At 44.4% G+C, this 22,591-nt stretch overlaps 1 protein-coding gene across 10 annotated transcripts in view; it reads right to left on the bottom strand.

The window, feature by feature from the left end:
• The window catches only part of LOC105384392 (ankyrin repeat domain-containing protein 17), a 48,018-nt gene that overhangs the window by 13,505 nt on the left and 11,922 nt on the right, over window positions 1–22,591 (bottom strand). For 3 of the 10 annotated variants that reach the window (XM_048621709.1, XM_048621705.1, XM_048621703.1), the window contains exons 3-30: window positions 20,405–20,570; window positions 17,924–18,182; window positions 16,472–16,693; window positions 15,901–16,158; window positions 15,155–15,308; window positions 14,492–14,702; window positions 13,880–14,093; window positions 12,984–13,253; window positions 12,419–12,581; window positions 11,893–12,020; window positions 10,669–10,776; window positions 9,724–9,811; window positions 9,476–9,535; window positions 8,821–8,903; window positions 8,200–8,325; window positions 7,508–7,588; window positions 6,892–7,017; window positions 6,209–6,388; window positions 5,674–5,789; window positions 5,111–5,213; window positions 4,300–4,527; window positions 3,611–3,757; window positions 3,119–3,244; window positions 2,537–2,705; window positions 1,768–2,005; window positions 1,361–1,493; window positions 968–1,068; window positions 389–617 (exon numbers count right to left, since the gene is read on the bottom strand). In XM_048621709.1, coding sequence (XP_048477666.1) covers window positions 389–617; window positions 968–1,068; window positions 1,361–1,493; window positions 1,768–2,005; window positions 2,537–2,705; window positions 3,119–3,244; window positions 3,611–3,757; window positions 4,300–4,527; window positions 5,111–5,213; window positions 5,674–5,789; window positions 6,209–6,388; window positions 6,892–7,017; window positions 7,508–7,588; window positions 8,200–8,325; window positions 8,821–8,903; window positions 9,476–9,535; window positions 9,724–9,811; window positions 10,669–10,776; window positions 11,893–12,020; window positions 12,419–12,581; window positions 12,984–13,253; window positions 13,880–14,093; window positions 14,492–14,702; window positions 15,155–15,308; window positions 15,901–16,158; window positions 16,472–16,693; window positions 17,924–18,182; window positions 20,405–20,570 — 4,487 coding nt within the window. Of the gene's footprint in view, window positions 1–388; window positions 618–967; window positions 1,069–1,360; window positions 1,494–1,767; window positions 2,006–2,536; window positions 2,706–3,118; window positions 3,245–3,610; window positions 3,758–4,299; window positions 4,528–5,110; window positions 5,214–5,673; window positions 5,790–6,208; window positions 6,389–6,891; window positions 7,018–7,507; window positions 7,589–8,199; window positions 8,326–8,820; window positions 8,904–9,475; window positions 9,536–9,723; window positions 9,812–10,668; window positions 10,777–11,892; window positions 12,021–12,418; window positions 12,582–12,983; window positions 13,254–13,879; window positions 14,094–14,491; window positions 14,703–15,154; window positions 15,309–15,708; window positions 15,841–15,900; window positions 16,159–16,471; window positions 16,694–17,923; window positions 18,183–20,067; window positions 20,162–20,404; window positions 20,571–22,591 lie in introns of those variants that run through there. The other 7 variants (XM_048621704.1, XM_048621712.1, XM_048621706.1 and 4 more) reach the window with 7 other exon arrangements.

Genomic DNA, 22,591 nt, shown 5'->3' on the forward strand with positions numbered 1-22,591 from the left:
CATGAACGGTATTGTTGCTTATAAACTGGTTTCCCCTTCGTCGATGTACTACACACTACACATCCTCTGGTTTTGGTAACGGTCAGTTGGCATAGAAATGGAGCCCGTAGATTCAAAGTGATAATTATGATGTTTTTAGTGGCGCTATGTTCCAAAATAGATGATCAATGAATGGGACTTTTGGTCTTTTGGAAAGATGTTTGCAGTTGAACAAAGTGGTTTTTATTCACATGTGTAAACATTACGACAAAAGAGCAGTCGCTTACTAATGAAATTTCACATGTTAGATATGGACGTAGTTCCGGTCAGGGGTAGAGAAACCTGACCCCTCTCTCATAGTAACAATGCTTTAGAAAGGGGTCAGGTCCAACAACAAAACAACACTAACCTGAATGCTAACTTTCTTCTCCATCTTCTTCTTCTTCTTGCGCTCGCGGCGTCGCGCGGCGGCCAGGCGGCGGCTCTCCTCGCGGCACCGTTCTGCGTCTAACTCCTCTAGCAATATGGTCGCGTTTTGATTGGCGCGCGCCGCCTGCGTCTCCTTGGCCGCTCGGATCACGCGTACACACTCCTGGCATTTTTCGAGGAGTTCCTTGTCCGATATTGTACAGATGTACCTGAAGGTAATGGTAAGATTTACTCGTGTTTTAGTTATTTTAGAAATTGGCGATGACACTATGGATTGTTTGTTTTCATTGGGTAGTTTTTATTGTCATTCAAAATACCATATACGGAGAACGCATCTAAAATTCAGTTCAGTTAGTATTATGACAGATCGGATCATATGTGCAAAAGCTAGAGAGAAATCTTTCAGCCGCCAATTTGGATGTGTTTCTGTATTGGCACGACCTGTATACCACTAAATTGTCTGACATCAGTCCACGTTAAAACACAAACAGGTGAACATGAGAATTATATTTCGGAAAGTAACTTCAAAGAAACAAAATCATGTTGATATAGCACATACCTGGTCATTTCCTGGTCTGAAGGGAACTGCGTGACGACCCCCACCATCCACTTGACCACTTTAGTGTGGCCCTTGCGGAAGGCAGCCATCAGGCAGGAAACCTGTCAACACAACACATCATGAAATACATGGTTACACATGAATATTGGGCTCTGATTTTGTAAACATATAATGTATTAGAGGTCCGCTACGTAGGTACTTTTAATCTATAGGGTTACATTTAGTTAGACTTCCGTCATAACACTGTCTGATATTCAAACTTACAAATCTTCAACTACAGCCTCTAACTTGTAATATTATAGTCGGAAGAGCTAAGTTTGTCACTTCTGTACTTTTGCTTTCCTAAGATCCCTAAGTGTCTCCAATTAGACTGTAGTACACCATAGCACATACCTTTCTATTGTCCTGTGAGTCGATGTCGGCGCCGGCGGCGTAGAGCATCTCCACGACGGCAAGATGGCCGCCGTTGGCCGCCAGCCACAGGGGAGAGTTGCCCTTCTTGTTCTTCACTTCTACCGCCGCTCGTCTGAAGACACATTTGATACTTGTTATGGATATTGTAAGATACTACTTTTATGTTGCCTGTTGATGCCCAAAGGGATCCCCACTCCCCACTCACAAGTGTTTATCGTCATACTTTTGGTGTGTATACTGTCATTATAGGCCCTCAAATGGAGGGGAAAATCTGAGATCCCACCAGAAAAAACAAAGATTGTATGTATGTAAAAGGACTAAGGATAGAACGAAACACTTACACCCCCCTTTAAACATACAACCCACAACTAAATCCCCCAACTCACCTCTGCAAAAGCAGCTCCACAAACTTGGTATGCCCCTTGTCCGCAGCAATAGTGAGTGCCGTATCCCGGGACGAGGGCACGGGCGGCGCGTTCACATCGGCCCCCTTGTCCAGCAGCACCCGGCCCACCTCCACGTAGCCCCCACTGGCTGCTTCCATGAGAGGAGTTAGGCCCGTCTTGGCCCGGTGTTCTACGTTCGCTTTGCGGTCGAGCAGTAGGCTTACTACTTCGTGTCGACCTGGAATGGGAGGGCGGGTTTAGTAATTTTGTTACGAGCATTGTGTTAATACGTTCTCTCTTTCCATCGCGGTTGGTACTACCGTGTTTTGCTACAAGTCAAGCTAGGGAAGCTTCCAGCTTGGACCCCGTGCTATTTATATTTGTTAAGTAGAATATCTCATCATGGACAAATAACTGTGATTTTCGTGGTGTAAAACGCCGTCTAAATTAATTTCATAAATAAATATTATACACGCTACGTTTGATGACGCAATAGGCGTATACCAAGCGAGAAGCCTAGCGCGTACCAAAGCTGTCGATTGGAGCATACAGCCAATCTCACATCTAGCACCTTCAACGGAACTTAAAAGTGCTTTTACTAATCTTGATAGTTTTACCTAATTTGGCGTACACAAAATAGTTAACCTGTACAGATGATTGTTTCTGTATATCTAAAAAAACATTATTCCATCCATCCATCTACCACCCATAAGTCGATTACGATCTAACAGTTTACTCTGGGGTGGGCCACATGTTTTGCCTACTGTACCTTGAAAGCAGGCGAGCGTGAGCGCGGTGTTGCGGTTGGTCTCGATCTGCGCGTTGATGTCGGAGCCGCAGTCCAGCAGCAGGCGCACCGCCGTCGTGTGCCCGTTCATGGCCGCCAGCATTAGAGGGGAGATGCCGAGCTTGGAGCCGGTGCGCGAGTTGATCTCCGCCTGGGGGGATAAAGTGTGTTTTAGATTGTGGCTACTAAAATATGAAAGCTGCAATGGCTATACAAAGAACTGGGTTTTTCAGGTATCATCAGAAATGAGATAATTTGTAAGACAGCTAAAATAACAAACATTAATCGGTCGGATAAACATTGCGTTAGCCGCCCACCTGCCCGTTCGGTCCGGCGGGCCAACCACCTTAGATAGATAGCTGGTATTGGTCGGGTGGGAAAGGCCGATGGTAAAGTGTTTAGCGGTTCTTGAGAACTCTTGGCCAACATTTAATGTATAATTAACCTTAAAATAACAGGTGCACCAATACATCTTCTTCTACATACCACGGAACGAAGAACCTTATTACAAGGTCCGAGTGTTTATGTTAAATTATGTCTATTCACTATTACAAAAGCACTGACCTGGTGGTGCAGCAGTAGTCGTATGATGTTGACGTAGCCGCCGGACGCCGCCAGCGACAGCGGCGTGTAGTCGGACACGTTGCGATGCTCCTTGTTGGCGCCGCGACTCAGGATCAACTCCACCACCTGGTAAGGAAGTCACAGAAATGATTAGAAAAGTTGGATAAACGCAATTTGATTGAACATGCCGGAGCGCGCATTGCTAGTATTACTACTACCCAATCACGCGACGGCAACCTATTGTGCTTTGCCGCCACGTAATAAACAAAGCCTAGTCAAAGGCCTTCAAGCAGCTTGAAAACAACTGACAGTCGGGTTGCCCACTAACCCGACAACTCTCTCAGCACAAGCTCGCTTGTATTGAGGTCCACCAACCCGCACTAGGCGTGGTGGAATATGCCTAAAACCTTTACTTTATTGGAAGGAGACCCGTGCCCCAGCAGTGGGGACGTGATGGGTCGTGATGAATAAACAAAGCTAGGGTCAACCTACCTCATATCGTCCGCCGGAGCAGGCGAGCGAGAGCGGCGTGTCCTTGGTCCGCTCGGACTGCGCCTCGATGTCCGCGCCGTGGTTCAGTAGGATCTCCACGATCTTCTCGTGGCCCGCCGTCGCCGCCAGGATTAGCGGGGTGAAGCCCTGTGAAGAAACACATGGTTAGATTAAGGCAAGAAAATAATTGGTTGGTGGGAAATGAAATTTTGTGATAGAGACAGCTAAATCCTATAGGTAGTTAAAAAGTAGGTATATAAAATTATGCGAGCGCGGGGATCATTAATAAATATTATCATAGTTATCTGTCAAATCTGACAAAGGTTTATAGATCTGCCTGACAGATGTTTGACATGTAGTATTGCACGGTAGCTGTAAGGCCCGGGTCTCGTATTACGCGCCGTAGGTCGCGTCCAGCGTCACGCCGTAGGCCGCGTCACGATGCTCACTACGTCTACACGCCAACGTCGGCGTGTGAGGGAGACAGCATCAGTACATTTCTATAGTGAGCATCGTGACGCGGCCTACGGCGTGACGCTGGGCGCGACCTACGGCGAAAATAGGAGACCCGGGCCTAAAATTCACATAAGTTGACCATTGAAAAACTTGACGCTTGCCATTTCACCTTGGTCGTAGGACATTTCGATTAACAGCCGTGAATGTGGCTTTTTACCACGCCTGCCAATTACCTTCTTATCCCGATGCTCGATGTCAGCCCCACGGGACAGCAGCAGCTCCACCAGCTCTTCATGCCCTCCAGCACAGGCCAGCGTCAGCGCCGTGTCGTGGTTGGAGTCCGTCTCGCCGTCCACGTCCATGGCGGAGTAGGCGGCGGGCGCGGGGTGCGGGGGCGCGGGCGCGGGGTACGCGGCCTCGGCGCGCGCGCCGGCGGCTGCTCGGCCTGAGGCGAAGCGACCCTGGGGAGGAAGAAGGGTTAGTTAAAGGTTACAAAGTAGAGAGGGTAGAGAATGGAGCTCGAGGGGTGCATCCTGGGCAACCACCCCCTTGCTAAGCTACCTGATTATATAGATAGATAGATAATTCTTTATTGCACACAAACACAGAAATTACACGAGGAAATACACAACATAGATGGTACAATTGGCGGCCTTATTACTAAGAGTAATTTCTTCCAGACTACCTCGGAGGAGAGAAATTATACATAAGAAAAAGTATATATGTATTTATAGTGACCTGTGATTGTCCGCAAGGTTATGTAACTCAGGTATTATTACTGATGTAATCGGTAAATTACAAATGTCTTCGCTGATTGCCCAATCGAATGATAGCCAACGATGCAACACGCAAAATGAATTTGGACCACCTTGGACGATTTCATGCACACTAAATTGCGTGAGATTTGATGGCAGCGTTGAACATTGAGTGTCAACAGATCGATTCCTTACCCTTCTTCATCACTCATAATCCTTTGCTTAGCAAATACAACCCGTCTACAAATATACATACAGGTACAATAATAAAAACCCATCATCTAGTTACCTTGACCTTCTTCTTGAGGGGCAGAGGCGCGGCGTGGTGGTCGCGCTTGGCCAGCGCGGGCGCGGGCGGCGCCACCGCCGTCGGGGGGGTGAAGGTCGCCGCCCTGGGGAGGGGAAATCACATTCAAGTAAGTAAAGTAAATTTGTAATATTTGTACAATAGAGTTAAATAAAAATAAAATAAAGTTATTTCTGAGATTCAGAAAGTGTACAGGTAAAGCCATAAATAGTTAAACTAGTAGGTGTATTTGACACAAAACTTCGTCATCACCGTCTTTCTGAATGATTTTACAAAATTTCCCAAATCACTGGGAGAAAATGTATAGAAATGTTAAGTAGGTATCAGATTTTTAAGGATGAAAGTGAGTTTTAAGTACATCTTATTGTACACCAATTATGGAAGATGGCTTCGAACGATCGCTTTTAGCGATAAGGCCGCATATTGTGTATTTATACTGAAGTTGTCATTTTTCTATTTAATGTTGCACTACCACACTAATCTGCCACCTCTATCGCTAGTCCATCATCACGCCAAGATGTTGATCCTACTCTCTCTCATCATACCTGAGGTCGTCGTGGGCGGGCGCGGGCGCGGGCTCCGGACGCAGCGCGAGGGCGGACGCGTCCAGCGCGGACGCGGGCGACGGCGGCCGCAGCCGGTACTGACATCCACTGCCCACCTGTAAGGTTTGTAGTATGGGTTAGTCAGTTTTAGGTTGAGCTTTCCGCTTTGGTGTGGGTAAATGCATAAACACGTATTATGTCCGTTGTCTAATATAAATTCAATAACTATTGATTATGTACGAAAGTACGTAAGGGCTCTTTTTAACTAATGAAATCCAGGAAATGCGGTTTCTTTCTGATTTTCGACTCGGTGCACTCACATATAATAATAATTTCAATTAAATTGTAAATCTGCGCATTTTCCACTTAACAATACATTTCATACGTTCGACCAACTCACATCAAGCACATGGTCGTCCGCCGGCGCCGTCCAATCAGCGCTCAGCGCCTCCTCGGCTGCAGCCAATAGGCGTCGCGCCTGCCGCTCCTCAATCACCCTATTCAAGATTCCATTTACGACGTTCAATCCACTCACATCAAGCACATGGTCGTCCGCCGGCGCCGTCCAATCAGCGCTGAGCGCCTCCTCGGCCGCAGCCAATAGGCGTCGCGCCTGCCGCTCCTCGATCTCGCAGTCCCCGCCCTCGGGACACGCCTCGTCTGTGCCGTCAGCGCACTTGGAGGAGAGGATCTCGTGGGACTTCTGCTGCATCACCTGGGGGAATGGAAGTTATGATTAATTGGAAAAATATATAATTATATTAATAGGGAGCTAGCTGGTGGCGGGTTGTGGAATAAAATCAGTTAGACATGTCCAGAATGTGGAATGATGACGAAGTTTACTTGTAACCACACCATAACAAAAAGTGCCTATGTTGCAGTCCTATAGCACCCCAGACGTGCAGAGGGTCTCCACTAACATCCGCCACTTCCGCCTTAAATGTCAACTTAAGTGGCCGAGTGGTAACCACACCATAACAAGTTCTTGCGGTCCTAATCTAATCCCAGTGGTACAAGCGTGCGCCACGCCGTCTTGTCCTCAGCAACCGCTCTTCCCTCCGTCCAACTCAGGCCTAACGGCGCTCAGGCACCATATCAAGTGCCTATAGTTAAACAGGACTAGGCCTAAACCCTTCCTTCATTGGAAGGAGACCCGTGCCCCAGCAGTGGGGACGATGGGCCGTGATGATGACAGTTGAACAGAACCCGTGTCGTTACCTGCAGCACGAGGGAGCGCAGCTCGTTGGGCGGCAGCGCCACCAGCGAGGGCACCTCCCGCTGCAGGTAGGCCAGCACGGCGCCCAGCTCGCGCGCCTCCGCCGTGCCGCCCTCCTCCGCGCCCGCCTGCAGAGGTTAAATACAGTGTTAGGTATGCTATAAGTATTCTGAAGGTACATAACTCGAAAAGATTAAAGTTTACGTGATCACTGATCATAAACGGGGTAAGAAAAAGGGTATGAGTTGTGCAGAATGACCAACTGAGTTGCTCTTTTAAATAAATTAGGTCAAGTAGATTTGTGGGGTAAGTATTTTTGTGTTGAGACCAAGAACAGGCAAACGTAGCGTGATACGATACGATCCGCTGACATGTTTGTGATGGTTTGATTCGAAAGACTCACGACAGCTTATTGTGGCGCACTTTAACACAAAGAACAATGAAGGACAATGGAAATTATTATTTATTTTTCTAGTGTAAAGAGCAAAACCAGGATTTAGGTAACTCTGTGGCATAAAGATTGGCCAGTTAAAATAGCGACAGTCGCTGACTGCCCAGATGATCCAATCGCTGTAGCCTGATTGTAGTACAGTTATTTTTTAAAGGGAAGTTACTAACCTGCTGCGCGTACGCATGAGGCTGCTGCAGCTCGTACTGCTGCTGCTGGAACTGCTGCAGCTGCAGCTGCTGCAACTGATGCTGGAGACAACACACCTCATATTAGACAAGAACACGAAAAATAAAAATATACAAATACAAGGACAGAGAGAGGGTGGCGCGGTGTCGCGTGTTGACCCTAAATTTGAAAGTTACAGTGGGCCGCTGATGCCTGATTGACCCTGAATTTGAATGATACAGCGAAATTTGGGTTGCATGATTCACTCTTCCGGTTCTGATTTTGGGGAATAAAATTACCAGAGACTTTCCCCCTTATTCATAGAGAAGTTACAAAACGTTTTAACTAATAAACTGTTTTGTCCCTCTCCAACAAAGAACAATTTGTTCTTTGACAGAGAGGGACAAAACAGTTTATTAGTTAAAACGTATTGTAACTTTTCTATGAATAAGGGGGCTAATTTATATGACTCTTCTATATTACATTACTTAACTAATTTATGTATCAAATGAATGATGTTTTAAACGTGTACTTGTAGTCTACAAGGTTTAGGTTACTTATCAATAACAATAATACGTATCTAGATGCTATCAAACCATTATGGACACTACGATTCCCTAAATACATTCAAAATAACAAAATACAGTCATGTACTCAGCTCAAAAGTTACACTGTTATTATAAGAACCGTTTACCGCAAAAGCTCCCACTTCTCCGATTCTTTCGCAGAGTTGTTTGATAGTGTCCAATGGGAAGAATTTGCATCCAAACTTACTGCACTTGCGTGACTTGGCGCGGGGACGCTCTTGTATAGGAGTATTCTAATGAGTAGACTCTACTTTAATATCATTGAAGTTAAGTGGACTTTTGAAATATACCTACTACAGAGGGAGGGTAAAATAAGTAAGGCATTTGATATTGTTGAATTTTAAAAACGTATGAATGTGTACTTAAATTTAACGTGCTCGTAAGAACGACAACGCTTCGTGTCATTTAACTTTCAGTTAGTTCAAAGCTGAGAATCATTCGATTCAAAAAACGTTGATGCTTAGAGTAAGGACTTGAACACAAAACTGAAATCCTAACTCGCAGGTATTCCTTGCGAAAGATCGTGACTTCATCGCTTGTTCAGTCTGATTCGCGCATTGTCTACGGGCCCTAATCCTACAGGATTAAATCTTATGACTTCAGCAATAGATCCTAGTCTGGTAGAGATTGCTATAAGCAATAAGGGCGCTTCTTTGTATTGTTTCATTTTTAAGTTTTGTTTTTTAATTTTTTGGTCTTGGTGCAAATTAAGTGTATTGTATTGTTACCTGGCTGACGGTAGCGGCTAGCTGCTGCGGGGGGAAGGGCTGCGGCGGCGGGTACGGCGGCGTCGTGGGGGTGGTCGTCACTCCTGCATACATAAGTAATTGTGTAAAAGTAGAATGGTCAAAGGTACGGTCAGTTTCATAAGTAGCTTTTATACTTTTTAGTTTGACATACAACGAAAGTGTTTAAATATCTACTGATGAAGCAACGTTAAATGCAATTCATATTATGTAATATTTTTGTATGGTTTATGACATTAGCTAAGTAAGCGTCTAGGAAATGTTGTCATATTTTATGAAAGTTTTTCTCTTTATGACCAGTAACCAGTAGAAAAATGAGTTAGGTGACATAAAATAGTATGTTTTACTATAGGTATTTATTAATGGACAGACAAACAATGGTGGCAAAGCGAAATTATTAGCATGGGATACAAAATGCAGACAGGGTAGGGTTTATGAATACAGTATAAAACATAAAATATGGGTAAATCTGTCCAATTGAGATACTAAATAGATGGAAACTATTGTAGGTGTGGCATGTAAATAATTGTAAATCCGTGGGTGAAAATGGCTATGGACCGAGTGTGACAAACAAACATACACGTACATTTTGATTATTAATAATATTAGTACGATACTTTGCTATATTACAACTTGCCTTGAGCACAGAACTGAAGGTCCAAAGCGTGTAGAGCGGACGTCGCGAGTGTAGGGGGACCTTTAGACAGCAATTGTTTCATTTAGTGTCTTTTCGTTTAGCTTGCTATTATATAATATTGTGTTGCTTATGTATTTCTAGCTGTCTTAACTATGTATTACACTCCACTGTATAAACCCATCAAAGTATACTATAAATTATATTTCATGGATAAAAATATAGTTAGTTAACTATGTTTTTGAACATACCGGTAGCCTCAGTGCCATCGAGAAGGCTTCTTTCAGCTTCAGGCAGTGATTCGTTGCGAGGCTGCCCAGCCGGGAGCGACTCGGATCTCTGAAACATAAACGTTGTTTTAACACATTCTAATATTCATTCATTTACCATACACAAGCACTTTTATAGGCGGTTATCGTATGCCATGGAACGGTTTTGGCGGATTTGACTTACTCCCGTATTCAGGCGGTACAAAGCGCGTTCTAAACCCGTACCACTATCTTTGAAAGCTTTGGGTACAACTGCTGTTCAAGGTCATATTACAAACATCATCAGCCAAATACATCAGATATTACAACTTGCCAACTTGCAATAGGCCTTTAGCAAGAACCGTCGAGCGAAACAATACTTTCATAGTGGCACAGGGTTGAACAGTTTTAAGCAGACAGCCGTATGCGGTTTTGCGTCGAAGGCGCTAGAAAACTGAAATAATCGTGCGCGAAACAAAGGGTAGATGTATACTTTATATTTTAATTACAAAAGCATAGAGAAGTTGAGACAGAACCGCTTTTAGTACTACGGTAAGCCGTTATTCTTTGTGGCGTTTATGCTATTGTCATAACAAAATAAACAGAAACGAAAATTATACTACTGTAGATACTCAAATAAGATTTTTTTCACATGAGCTAGTGAAACAACCGAATTTGGTTCGGTCATATTAGCAACAACCAAAATATATAGTAAATGCTACAGGGGTCATTCAACTAGCTCATGTCGTCACCTAATAAGTACATGTTAGTGCATTTATGTACAGTGTAGAATTAAAAATAAATAAACGAAGAAAAAATACGCATCGCAAACATAAGTGAAATCATAACATAATCTACACACTACAATGATGGCATGACTTCTCTTGAACACAAAACTCTTTACACGTCCAATCACTACAAGGAATATGTAAATAGAGCGGCACTCACATGTTGTTCTTTTATTTGTGCGTTATCTATGTTTTTCTTTGACTTGTCAATATCCTTCCAAGTAAAGCCAGGCGGGAGTGATAGCTTAGCCTTAGTCTCGTGGGAGACCTAGTTTGTGAGAAGCAAGCACACACGATGGTTTATTAATATTGTTAGCAATGTCAGTGCTACGAGTACATATTAAACAAAAATGTTTTAGTTGCTGTTATGTAAGAAACTATAATACAGCTTGGACTATTGGCAAATAAGGAATTTCATTTGCTGCTGTACTTTGTTGGCAGTGGAAAGCGCGTCCTTACAATAGCTTCCCAATGGATGATATCAAAATACGCGTTATAAATTACTTCCAATAGCTTGCTACGATTAGGTTACATCTTTTATAATAGAAAGTGGTGAAATATCTTAAATTAGATGATTTTGATGTGTATGTATATAGACCTGTCATATCGTTTTTCATTTCGATTTTAGTAAGACAACAAACGTCTTTCTTCATTATTTAACTTCATACGTTTGACACTAGTCAAATCGAAACAATAAACGAATCGAAATTGTCAAGTTATTCATGATTAGTATGATCACACCACTATTTTTCAAATATCACTATTCTAGAACCTACACACGTAGCACTGAGCGCAAGACACGATGTGGCAAGGCCGTCTCGAGGCCGAGCGATGAGAGACGCAAACGTTTATCACGTCTTATCGCGCGTCTTGCGCCCCGTGCTGAAGGGCTAGCACGGGGTGCATTTAAAACGTGACAAAAGTTTTGCACCGCGCTAACTCACATCGCGCAGCTTCAAGAGCGAGCGCGACGGAGAACTTTTGTCACGTCTTATTTACACCCCGTGATAGCCTTTCTGATGACATATTACCAATTATTTCAAAAGGAAGGATACGCCCGTCAGAACGTTTTGTCAAAATAAAATGACACCAGCGCGCTGGCCCTAATTCATACAAATTATGACAGATTAATGAGATTTTAGGGCTAACGCGAGGGTGTCATTTTCTAGAGCGGTTGGGTCTGTCCTTACGCTATATAGCTTCCACTATGTTATTGTATCTATGACGTTTCCTTATGTCTGGTAAGTAAAGTTGGTTTTCCTTTGCAGTTGTCAAAAATGTATGGGATTTGAACTGTCTAAAAACCAATAATATAATGGACAGAGTATAGTAATATATAAGTCAATGCATTTAGCACAGTCCACTATTACATAGCTCACATTACCTGCTCATCCAGTATGTCGGGCGGCGGCGGCAGGTGGTGGTCCTGGGGAGGCGGCCGCTGCTTGCGCGCGCACTTGTGCTTGGGCGCGGGCGGCGCGCAGGCGGGCGTGGCTTGCTTCTTGCGCGCTTCTGTTGAGGGGGTAAGGGTGAGGTTTGTGATAGATGTTATGGTAGGTCTATAAGAAATTGAGATAAAATGGTAGCTTCCTTTACTTTTACCGAAGGTACAGTCAGCTGCATAAGTAGTGAATAGGCAGTTTGTGAGTTCGACAAGGTATAAATGTGTACAGCTACTTATGCAGCTGACTGTATTAAACCGTCGTCGGTTATACAGGGCCTGGATAATCCATGTTCTGTTTAAAATCAATGATAAGGTGCGTCCAAAAATAGCACGACACGTCGCAGGGAATAAGGCGATTTAATTTAATTTCATTGTATCCAATAACATCGCATACATCTTCATACGCCACATCCACGCTACATTCGAACGCATCTTCCCATCAGTAACTAAAAACTCATATACTCACGGTCAAGGTGTTGCGTGTTGAAGGTATTGACCGGCTGCGGCTGCGGCGCGGGGGCGGGGGCGGGCGCGGGGGCGGGGGCAGGCGCGGGGGCGGGGGCGGGGACCAGCGTGCGCTGCGCGGGCGCGCCCGGCGCCGGGACGTGGCTGAGCCCGAGTTGCGCTGCCTGTAGGGTGTAAGGCAATTACGGTTATAAGAATGCAGTCTTCAACGACAAAATTTCATGTCTGAAGTTACCGGAATAGGTAGCTCTTAGAATCTGCAAACTGAAGAGTCAGTATGCCGGCCGTGATGTTTGATTTGTTGAGTTGCCACTTAGTGGCACCAATATTATTAAAAAAAAATGAAAAAATATCGATGAATCTCACGTCTGAAGTTTGGCCCGCTGAGTCCATTAGCATTGACAGAGCATGAATATTGTCTCGCGTCGAAGCTTCTGTATTGGTTTATTTTACCACCGACCATCGGAAATTCTATACTATTGCAAGCGTACAATGATAAACCTACACTTGTGTACCTTACACATATGTCACAGTAATGCTACTAATTCCAAAAACAAAAATCTCACCTGAGCAGCCGTCAACCCGTTCGCATCTTCCACGGGCGCATTGCCCCTCGCCATCATCACACTATGCGGGTAATCCAACAGCAGTTGAACCACCGCCGTGTGGCCGCCCTTAGCCGCTTCTATAAGGGTGCTCGAGTTGTCCTTGAGCTTGCGGAAGGGGTCTGCGTCGCAGGCGAGGAGGAACTTGACCACGTCGGCGTGGCCCCCGGCGCAGGCGAGGGATAAAGGCGTGTGGTCCCCGTTGGCCGTCATGCGGTTCACGTCCGCACCCTGTGGAGGGAAAGGTTTTGATTGGCTGATTGTTGATTTGGAATGGGCGGATGGGAAGTTGATTGGAGGAAGTTGATTTCAAATTGCATTTTATACAGTCATGGTCAGGTTCAGTATGAATCTATCGCTTGGAGCTGACTTTGTAGAAAATATGGTAAATATCTGTTACACAAGAAATGACTATGAGCCAATTTTGTGTTTCCTTATAAACCTCATAAACCACACAACTACAAATAGAAACTATGTGATAACTACAAATGATGCCGTTTTGATTAAAAGCAGTAAGTTATATTTCCAATTAAATCATTCATCTATAATGTATTTTTTCTAACTTGTCGTAGATTTTGAGCAATCTTGGAGTGTCTTTTTATTTGAATTATAAAATAAAACATAATGAAAAATGAAATACTTACAAGCAAAAATGATTGATTTCGTAATAAAATCCTTTATTTTGGCCGTAGTTTATTTGTTTAATAGTATTTTAATTAAAAAGACACACAAAGATTGTTTACCTTTTTCGCCAAATAAGAATGAATACAAAAAAAATAAATGAATACAGTATATAGCTTTCTTTAACTTATAACAATAACCCCATCCTAACAAATATCAAACATAACCCCTATTACCTTGCCAACAAGGAACTGCACGGTGCACAGGTGTCCGGCGCGACAGGCCTTCATGAGCGGGGTCCGGCCGCCCTCGCTCTCGTGCTCGAGCGAAGAGCCCGCTCTCAGCAGTAAGTCCGCCACGTCCGTGTGTCCGTTCTCACAAGCGTAGGTTAGGGCTGTGTCACCGGTTTGGGTGGCCGAGTCGACGTCCGCGCCGACGGATAGAAGGTATCTGCGAATTAGGATGGTGGTGTTATTATTTGTGGACAACTGAGGACACGCCATAGTCGAGCAAAAGCATACCCTGGGAAAGAACATAGGCTACTTTTTATCCTGGAATTCCCACGGGAAAACTTTTTAAGGCGAAGCGAAGCGCGTGGGAACAGCTAGTACATAATATTGTACATAGTCTACTAGAAGGCCTCTGATTGTCACGAGATGCAGTCTTGGAAAAGACTAGTTTATGATTCTTTTATCCGATAGCTACAGCTTTCTGTTGCTATTATTCAGTTAACCCTTCATGTGGAGTTGTATAAGGACCTATTCAACCCGCAGCGGTATCCGCTAGTGGGTATGAGAGAGAGGTAGAGGATAACTCAACGATCTGCATAGACCTCTAAAACTATCTACCTGACGAGCTCCAGATGCCCCTCCTGCGAGGCCTCCATGAGCGGCGTGGAGGCACCCAGCTCGAGGTCCGCGCCCGCCTTGATGAGGAACTCCGCCACGTCCAGAAAGCCCCCGCAGCAGGCCAGGGTTAGCGCCGTCTCTTGGGTTTCTTCGGTTTGGGCGTTGATGGACGCGCCCTGCCCGAGCAGCAGGCCCACCATCTCTTCGTGACCTGGGATTGATTGGAGAGAGGTTATTGCATATTCAGAGCAAAGTCGAAGAAGTGGAGTTTACAGAATTGGGCGACCTTTACGAACGCGGTGTTTCGCAGAGCGAAGTCCTCCGGAAGTTTAATGCAACGATTTTGCTTAGAGCCTTGATTATATTAGGTTAGTGAACGTCCTGAACTGTCGCTAGCGGTATTGCACTTCAATACTCAATACTCATTTATTACATCGATAAGATTTACTTCTTATGTACGCAGCTGTCAGGGCATACAGGGCGTGGTATGTGATGTATGTGACAGCAATTATGCCGTCGTCCTAGAGTCGTTCTACAGTTAGAGGCGACTAGCAAGGCATTACAGCCCTTATACCGTCGCTTGAGGACCGAGTGTTGTGGCGTTCCTTCGTAGAGGCCTATGTCCAACAATGGATGATTATTGGCTGATGTTGATGACCGTACCTTCCCTGGCGGCCTCCATGAGCGGCGTGTAGCCCTCGTCGTTGACCTCCTCGATGTTGGCGCCGCGCTCCAGCAGCAGCAGGGCTAGCTCCACGTGGCCGCCGCACGCTGCCAGGGTTAGGGGGGACTCGAAGCTGTCGGTGGGCATGTTCACCTGTGAACACAGGGAGATTGGGTTAGATTAGAGTTACATAGGTTAGTATGTAAGCTGTTCGGGTGAAGAAAAAATAACCCTGTTTGTTCCTTTACTAACTGTAATAATAGGAAATAGTATATGGCAACGCATTTCTTATAAAATATAATGGTAATTTATATTCCTCAAAAAACTATTGTTACAAAGTACTTTATGGCTCCTATAGCCACCACTGTAAAGTTAATAAAGCTATAAACCTGCTCCAACATACAAATTCTACCTATAGGTATACTTTACATATACAAATACATAATTATCTAAGAAAACCTAAAACAGTAGAATACTGCGCTTCACAATCAAACAACAGCTTCTTTACTGCAAACGTTACCAATCCTAAAGACCACGAAGCAAAGTAACAAACCTGCGCCCCAGAATCCAACAGCAGTTTTGCCACCTCGACATGCCCATCCATACTCGCTTCCATCAACGCGGTATGCATCTCATCGGTCTTGTGCTCCCTATCAGCGCCTGCCGCCAGTAAGAACCGGACCATGTCCAGGTGATCCTTGTAGCGACTACCTCTGATCTACAGATATAATTAACAGTTACAAACCTGCGCCCCAGAATCCAACAGCAACTTGGCCACTTCAACATGCCCGTCCATGCTGGCTTCCATCAACGCCGTATGCATCTCATCGGTCTTGTGCTCCCTGTCAGCGCCTGCCGCCAGTAAGAACCGGACCATGTCCAGGTGCCCCTTGTAGCAGGCCAGGGTAAGGGCTGATTCCTTGAACTCATTGGAGTGCGTGTTGATGCCTGCGCCGTGCTCGAGAAGGATTTTGGCGACGCCCACGTGGCCTGCTGATGCGGCCTGTAGGGAGATAGGGGCATTTGGTGATTTGCTCATCATTATTGATAAATTATAGACTGTGAAGCAATCTGTCCCTGAAACTATGTCGGGTAAATTTCAGCTTTGATTGCTTGGAGCTGAATGTGGCACTGATAATTTTGGTTATTTGTAGGTATATTATAATGATGATGACGCACCTAATGTGAATCCACAGATCTTGAAAAATCATGGCTAATAATTCTCTCAGACAGCCATCAAAATAAACCACAAGCTACATACAAGTCAAACATTCATCTCTCTTTACAACCATAGGGTAACCACCCCCAAAACTGACCTCCATAAGCGGCGTGTGTCCATTCTCATTGTGGTCTTCCACATTGGCTCCATTCTCCAACAGCGCCCTAACACACTCTTCATGCCCTCCCGCGCATGCGTACATGAGCGGGGTGTTGCCGGAACCGGACACGGCGTTCACGTCCGCACCGTGGGCTATGAGTAGTCGGACTATGTCCACGTGACCAGCTGAGGCGGCTTCCATGAGGGGGGTGCAGTCGCCCTGGGGACGAAGAAACGGTTAGTTTTAAACGCAGAATGAAGGTGCTGTGTACACTCCTGCGAGGATTATTGCAGTACCTTTGAGTTTTTTCATAGGTATTGATTATTCATAACCTATATTTAAATAAATAAATAAATAAAATAATGGTGAGTTTCGGTAGGATGGATGAGAGATATGAAACTTGTGTATGGGACGATTGTGGGTCATTATGATGATGAAGATATCATGGAATAAGAATACGATACGACTATGGTCTCTCCTGCTGTTGTCTTACCAGAGAGAAGAGTGGCAGTGGAAGTGGATTAAAGTTGTACCTTAGTTCTGGGTTAAAGTCGAGTTAAACTTTAGTCGAATTAAGCTCTAAGAGGCCCTATAAAATACTAGCTGTTCCCGCGCGCTTTGCTTCGCCTTATAAAGTTTTCCCGTGGGAATTCCGGGATAAAAAGTAGCCTATGTTCTTTCCCAGGGTCTAGACCATATGTGTACCAAATTTCATTCAAATCCGTTCAGTAGTTTTGGCGTGAAAGAGTAACAGACAGACAGACAGACACAGTTACTTTCGCATTTATAATATTAGTTAGGATGTAAAGTTTCCACATACATGTTGTTAACAACATGTTCCAGAAGGCACATTTTGCCTAAATCTGGTAATAAATTATTTACATACATTGATAGCTATTTTCAATGTTTATTATTGATTCAGACTTGATAAGCCTGTGTGTGATTCATTCGCCCGATACACACAAATTGATTTCCCTAAAGCATAAACAATGCATTGCGAGGCAACCACACAGATAAATTTATATCAATGATTAATGATTATGTGGTTAAGTTTAGGCTTTCACACTCTAAATAATTAATTCACAAATAGAATCAATTTGCACCAGAAAACAAGGTAAATTAATTGGGTATTGAAAGGTCATGTATTATAAATTTAATGTATTACACTGCTAGTGATACATAGGTATGTGTCATGCACGTACTATTTATCAGTTTTAGCGTGATTGAAACTGCCACAAATATTTATCATCAAAACTCTCCAGAACCCTGATTACAGTGTTTTAAAAATAATTACTTGACAACACAGACCTGTATCATTTCATAGCATAAAATAAATACACTCACGAGCAACGAAACAGTTCCAGTGACATATGGGACGGCAATGGCAAGTCCAACTTTTTCAATGCCCGTGACTGTATTATGTAGGTACCTATGTAAGTGGTGGTATACCTTGATCCCGCGGTCCTCCACACTGGCGTGCATGGCCAGCAGCACCTGCGCCAGCTCGTAGTACCCCGCCGAACAAGCCAGCGACAGCAGCGACTCCCCCTCCTCCGTGGTCTCGTGCACCGAGCGCCCCTCCGTCAGCAGCTTGCGCACCGTGCCCACGTCGCCGTCCGAACACGCCTCGGCCAATGAGGGCGCCCCGTCCGCGCCCACGGGGACTGAAGCGCCGGTCGTGCCCGTCGCCGTCGAACCGCATTGCGTACTTAGAAAAAAACAAAAATAAAAATTCAGTACGGGTTTCACTGCTGGTTTTTAAAAGCTGGGGAGGAAAAGGTCCGTCAGATAAGATCAAAGCTTATTAAATCACAGTCAATGCCGCGCCTCGATCGCCTAGGGATAGACTCGACCGGAAGCGAGAGGCTCGACGCATTCGCGACTCAATCTCGGAGTATCATCATACGGAGCGTTAGGTAGGTATGTATATTAGGATGCGACCTAATCTGTTAGTCAGAACAGGACATAACGCAGTGCGAATGAAAAGTGTCCGTCGGAAACAAGATGCGGATGCTAAATCTGGATGGGGCTGACGTCACCGGTGTTTGTGCGAAAAAAACATTTTCCATTCCGAAAAACCGTTATTCAAGTTGAATGTTGTGCATTTTGGGTTGACGAAAATAACATTGGACACAGTCGCGGCCCGAGCGCTCGGCTAAGCTGCGAGTAGGTTATATTCTACAGCTGTGTTAAGTTCGGAGCATAATAAACAACTAGGACAATGTAATTGGCCGTCTGACATTTGTAGTAGAGCACGCCAATGTCAGGACGACAATTTGTGGTCGAGTTGCTGTAAGTTTGGTCTCTCATTGAGTTTAGATGCGGGTCGGAACGTGATTGCAGTTGTGGAATTGCCTTTTATTGTGGAACGATGACTTTACACCGCGCGGTACAATGTGTTCTGTGAAAGTTATCGCTTTCTTCTCTTAACAAATTGTTATAGGAGATTGATTTAACTGCCTATTATATTATTCGGCCTAGATATTCAAACCATAGAGTTCAATGATTTTAACTTTCATAAGTAGCCATAGTCGAACTGCATAGCTAAGGCCTTACGTGTGCAATGATCGTCAAAGTAAATTCGATGTGCTAGTGCGTAGATCATCGCGATATGTGACGTCACAATGACGTTTTGTTAGTATTCTTATCGTTTAACAATATTCGTCGTCGCGGCGTTTATTGCCTTATAACGTCACCTTAACCTTCACCATCATAGTGAGAGAAAAATCCATTAAAATGCCATCAGTAATAGTTTTACATAATAAATGTTCAAGCAACAAGCCTAGAAGTTGCGTTATCTGATAATCTCAAAGTGGAAACGAAACTGCTAATTTTATAATCCCGTTATAGATAAAATCTAATAACCGATGATAGACTTTTAATATTATTTTACTGTATTGTTAAGTCAGCCTCTGTAAGTGTTGTTGAATTAATAATTTTCACAACTTCAGATTTCAATTGTTATTAAAATGTAGTCCATTGGTGGCTTGGTTGGCGTCAACAACGTATATACCGATAATTACTTATTTATATTATTATGTTGGTGATAACGATAACAATATTTAGTTCACGCGAGGCATTTTTCAATGAACACATGGTAAATTTCCGAGAAATATACAGTTTCTATGCACACGTCATGCTTTTCAATATGAAAAATAGGATACAGACTCATACGTAGATGCTACATGGCAACGGTATAATCTGATGGTAGAGTATACTCTACGCGCCACCGATAAATCGCCAACCCAAGTAGCAGTGTTGACAACGACAGCGGCTCCCAAATTTACCTACAGATACTGCATCAACACACGTGTCTTCCTAGCATCTATCTATAGTAAAGCACCAACTTACTCACGACTCACCCTACCATCTACACATACCTACGTAGTTAAAGCATCAATTCACGTATCGTAGTGGTGTGCCGTGCCTACAAAATACTACAGATACACACTGACCAACACATGGCTCCTTCAAGTCCTCCTACCCCTAGGTAAAGCATCAACACACGGATCACCATCCATCCACACAATCCTAGGTAAAGCACCAACTCACGACTCGCCCTACATCCTTACAACAGTAAAGCAACAACTCACGGCTTGTCCTGGTGGTGGTGGCGGTGGTGCTGCGGCGGCTGGTCGCTGCGCATGCGGGTCAGCGCCGCGGCCGCCTCGTCCAGCGCGCACGAGACTGACCCGCTACCCAAAACATCAACACATGGGCTGTCCTACTAACCGACCCATGTAAGTAAAGCACGACACGTTTCACCCTCCATCTACACAAACCTAGGTAAATCATCAAAACACGGCGCGCTCTACATGTACAGAATAATAGTAAAGCAACAACTCATGACTGAACCTACCACACAAACCTATGTAAAGCATCAACACACGTTTCACCCTACATCCTTACAATAGTAAAGCATCAACTCACGGCTTGTCCTGATGGTGGTGGCGGTGGTGCTGCGGCGGCTGGTCGCTGCGCATGCGGGTCAGCGCCGCGGCCGCCTCGTCCAGCGCGCAGGACACTGACGACGTCAGACGCCGCAGCACCGCCGGGTCCGCTAGGTGCGCGCCCGAGCCGGACAGCTTGCCGATACCTGCGAAGGAAATTTAGGTTTAAAGTCATAGTGATAAAGGGTACGTGAAAGGAGGGTCCCCGAGTTAAATCAATCATCTTTTGTACTGGGTGGGATATGCGTCTGTGTGACTGACAACTAATCTGACTGGCTAATCCTCTCTTCACGATGGTATAACTGGCTGTCCCAACACCTGCACCCGGGAAGACCTCCTCAAGGCCAACCAGAGGGGTATCGACGTGGCGGTCCGCTGGGCCGCGCAAGTGTGACAGTTGCCATCGACACGACAAGAAGAAAGTGATAAAATCTAGCTTATTTAGCTCTTGTGTTTGTCACGCTAAGAAGAATATTGGTAAACTGCCCATCAGAAAACATAATCGTTTGTAGTAATAATAATGTCCTCCTAGCCGAATTTCGACCACGGCGGCCAATCTCAATTGAGATCAGCCATCTACGCAGGAGTAGATTATAGTGCCCAAGTGTGTGCGCAGTACACAGGAGCACTCTCTGTTCCATCACTCTCATAACCCAATGGGACGGATTGACCGACACGACTGGAGAGAGCTAGGCGCAGGACCGACTGCTTTACATGCCCATCCGACAGCATGGATCGTTTCACTGTTTCGGACATCAGGTGATCAGCCTTCTATGTCCTAACCAAACTTGGAACCACAATTTAGAAACACAAATTGATGGTCCCACCCGGGAATCGAACCCGGGACCTCTGGGTCATGAAGCGAAGCTTCTACAACTAGACCACAGAGGCAGTTGTAGTAATAGTAACTAAGCTATACCTACGTACCATGCTTTGGAGATGCGTTGCATGGCACATGAGCGGTCAATCAACTCAACTTCTGAATTGCTGACATCCTTGTCATTGAATGAGAAGCTAAATACTCTTTTGTTCTTACACTTAAAATGCCATTGGTGCAGTTATTGTATAGGACATTTTCCTGTAACACCTGTGTAAATAAGACTTACTTTTGGCTAATGGAAAAGACATCAAAAGTGTATGGAGTAATGGTTTATTTTAATCTGTACTCCAGGATTTTCTTTATGAAACATACTAACGCATCAAAAAGAGTGTCGGCTTGTTACGTAACTTTCGGTTTAAATGGGAAATCGCTTTAACTTAAAACATGAGGGTAATTCACAATTTTGAAAATAATCTTCCCTATTCAATAACCTCCGGTTAAATTGAATAAAAAATAATATCCAACGTTCCAGTTGACACCAAAATTTTCCCATGCTCTATAGTTTCGATAAACGGAACCCCAATGTTAGCAAGGACGCTTGGTTTATATATGCGGGTTACTGTATTCTCAATGGACATATTAACACTAGAGTGGGCGCGTGGGCTACAGGTGTAGACCAGGGTATCATTTTGGTGAAAATATCTCGAACGCACGGCACTAGCGCTTCCTCCCCCCGTGTATTCCTTCCTCAAGGACCCCTGCGTCAGCCAGCAGCGTGTCCACTGTCACGGCACACGGACACCTGCGGAACACAGTGGCTAAAGTTGCTGGGCTACGTATGTAGCCCGCGCGACCGTTCTAGGTAAGTGATTTTTTCTGATTGTTTGTTTTATTTCTTGGATTAAATCTTTTTTTTTTGCACATTTACGTTTATATGAAATGTATAATCATATTATTTGATTGTTTTTTTTACTTTTTTAGTTTTATTTTGGACTAAAAAGACTAAAAAATCATTTGAATCATTTTAGGTAATAATGGCGGTGAACGAAGGTCAAATTCGAAGATGGCTTATGGAAGACGAGGAAAATAGTGATAACTTGACGGAAAGCGAAGAAGAAGGTCCTATGGAACCGGAAATTCTTTGCAATAATTCCCTTTTATCGGAGAGTGAACAATTATGTACAAGATTTGGACGAAGATATGTGATGTGAAGGTACCATTATCATCATCAGTTTTGATCAGCTACAAGTCCCGGAATGGTATGAAATGGAGTAAATTTCCACCATCTGCTACTATATTGTATCCTATATTGTAAGAAACTATGATCAGTTTATAAGTTTTGTGTCC

This window comes from Plutella xylostella, chromosome 6 (assembly GCF_932276165.1).
Source record: "Plutella xylostella chromosome 6, ilPluXylo3.1, whole genome shotgun sequence".
Classification (NCBI taxonomy): Eukaryota; Metazoa; Arthropoda; class Insecta; order Lepidoptera; family Plutellidae; genus Plutella; species Plutella xylostella.